At 47.0% G+C, this 2,500-nt stretch overlaps 1 protein-coding gene across 1 annotated transcript in view; it reads right to left on the bottom strand.

Annotated features, from left to right (window-relative positions):
• Nucleotides 1–2,500, bottom strand: part of LOC106588049 (asc-type amino acid transporter 1) — a 63,391-nt gene that overhangs the window by 41,041 nt on the left and 19,850 nt on the right. Inside the window, exon 2 of the mRNA XM_045708128.2 lies at nucleotides 336–540. Coding sequence (XP_045564084.1) covers nucleotides 336–540 — 205 coding nt within the window. The remainder of the gene's footprint in view (nucleotides 1–335; nucleotides 541–2,500) is intronic.

Below are 2,500 nucleotides of genomic sequence, written 5' to 3' on the forward strand. Positions count from 1 at the left end.
TGGTCCTTTTGGAGGCTGGGATATCTGGTCCTGTTGGAGGCTGGGATATCTGGTCCTGTTGGAGGCTGGGATATCTGGTCCTGTTGGAGCCTGGGATATCTGGTCCTGTTGGAGGCTGGGATATCTGGTCCTGTTGGAGGCTGGGATATCTGGTCCTGTTGGAGTCTGTGATATTTTTGGACATTTCTGAAAATGTATATATCGCGTTTTGGAATGAAATTCCTTCCCTTCTACACTGAGACGGGCCCTTTGGACATTTCTGATAAAAAACTGGGAATTCTGGGAAAGTTTCTGGATTGTTCCCTAATCAGGATTGTGGACATAAAAACACGTACCCCACCAGTCCTCCGAATATCTCTGTGACGTAGGAGTAGTCTCCTCCTGACTTGGGAATGGTGACCCCCAGCTCAGCGTAACACATGGAGCCCAAAGCACAGATTCCTCCTCCACACACCCATACGATAAGGGACAGGCCCACCGAACCAGCATGCTCCAACACCCCCTTAGGAGAGATGAAAATCCCCGAACCAATGATGTTACCTGGGGGAGTGGAGAACAAGAGAGAGAGAGAGAGAGAGAGAGAGAGCGAGAGAGAGAGAGAGAGAGAGAGAGAGAGAGAGAGACAGATACGTTAGTTTCCTATGGTCTTCAACAACCTCCCAGTCCTGTCCCCTTTGTTGTGAGAGAGAAGAAGAACTTCAACAACCTCCCAGTCCTGTCCCCTTTGTTGTGAGAGAGAAGAAGAACTTCAACAACCTCCCAGTCCTGTCCCCTTGTTTTTATAGCTGGGGGGTTGTTTATCAGGACAGAAATCTGTTTGCTGTTATCAATTTGATAAACACCCCCCTAGTCATCACACAGCTGTTTCCGACCTGGGTGATCAACACAGTGGACTGAAATGACCACGGAGCTCTGTTCTGCAGGGTCAATGAACTGGACTGGACCCTGGCTAACACTGAGGTCTGTTACTACACTATGTAACCCTGGCTAACACTGAGGTCTGTTACTACACTATGTAACCCTGGCTAACACTGAGGTCTGTTACTACACTATGTAGCTCTGGCTAACACTGAGGTCTGTTACTACACTATGTAACCCTGGCTAACACTGAGGTCTGTTACTACACTATGTAACCCTGGCTAACACTGAGGTCTGTTACTACACTATGTAACCCTGGCTAACACTGAGGTCTGTTACTACACTATGTAACCCTGGCTAACACTGAGGTCTGCTACTACACTATGTAGCCCTGGCTAACACTGAGGTCTGTTACTACACTATGTAACCCTGGCTAACACTGAGGTCTGTTACTACACTATGTAACCCTGGCTAACACTGAGGTCTGTTACTACACTATGTAACCCTGGCTAACACTGAGGTCTGTTACTACACTATGTAACCCTGGCTAACACTGAGGTCTGTTACTACACTATGTAACCCTGGCTAACACTGAGGTCTGTTACTACACTATGTAGCTCTGGCTAACACTGAGGTCTGTTACTACACTATGTAACCCTGGCTAACACTGAGGTCTGTTACTACACTATGTAACCCTGGCTAACACTGAGGTCTGTTACTACACTATGTAACCCTGGCTAACACTGAGGTCTGTTACTACACTATGTAACCCTGGCTAACACTGAGGTCTGCTACTACACTATGTAGCCCTGGCTAACACTGAGGTCTGTTACTACACTATGTAACCCTGGCTAACACTGAGGTCTGTTACTACACTATGTAACCCTGGCTAACACTGAGGTCTGTTACTACACTATGTAACCCTGGCTAACACTGAGGTCTGTTACTACACTATGTAACCCTGGCTAACACTGAGGTCTGTTACTACACTATGTAACCCTGGCTAACACTGAGGTCTGTTACTACACTATGTAGCCCTGGCTAACACTGAGGTCTGTTACTACACTATGTAGCCCTGGCTAACACTGAGGTCTGTTACTACACTATGTAACCCTGGCTAACACTGAGGTCTGCTACTACACTATGTAACCCTGGCTAACACTGAGGTCTGTTACTACACTATGTAACCCTGGCTAACACTGAGGTCTGTTACTACACTATGTAACCCTGGCTAACACTGAGGTCTGTTACTACACTATGTAACCCTGGCTAACACTGAGGTCTGCTACTACACTATGTAGCCCTGGCTAACACTGAGGTCTGCTACTACACTATGTAGCCCTGGCTAACACTGAGGTCTGTTACTACACTATGTAACCCTGGCTAACACTGAGGTCTGCTACTACACTATGTAGCCCTGGCTAACACTGAGGTCTGTTACTACACTATGTAACCCTGGCTAACACTGAGGTCTGCTACTACACTATGTAACCCTGGCTAACACTGAGGTCTGCTACTACACTATGTAACCCTGGTTAACACTGAGGTCTGTTACTACACTACGTAACCCTGGCTAACACTGAGGTCTGCTACTACACTATGTAACCCTGGCTAACACTGAGGTCTGTTACTACACTATGTA

Source organism: Salmo salar, chromosome 26 (genome assembly GCF_965601325.2).
Source record: "Salmo salar chromosome 26, fSalSal1, whole genome shotgun sequence".
NCBI classification, from domain to species: domain Eukaryota; kingdom Metazoa; phylum Chordata; class Actinopteri; order Salmoniformes; family Salmonidae; genus Salmo; species Salmo salar.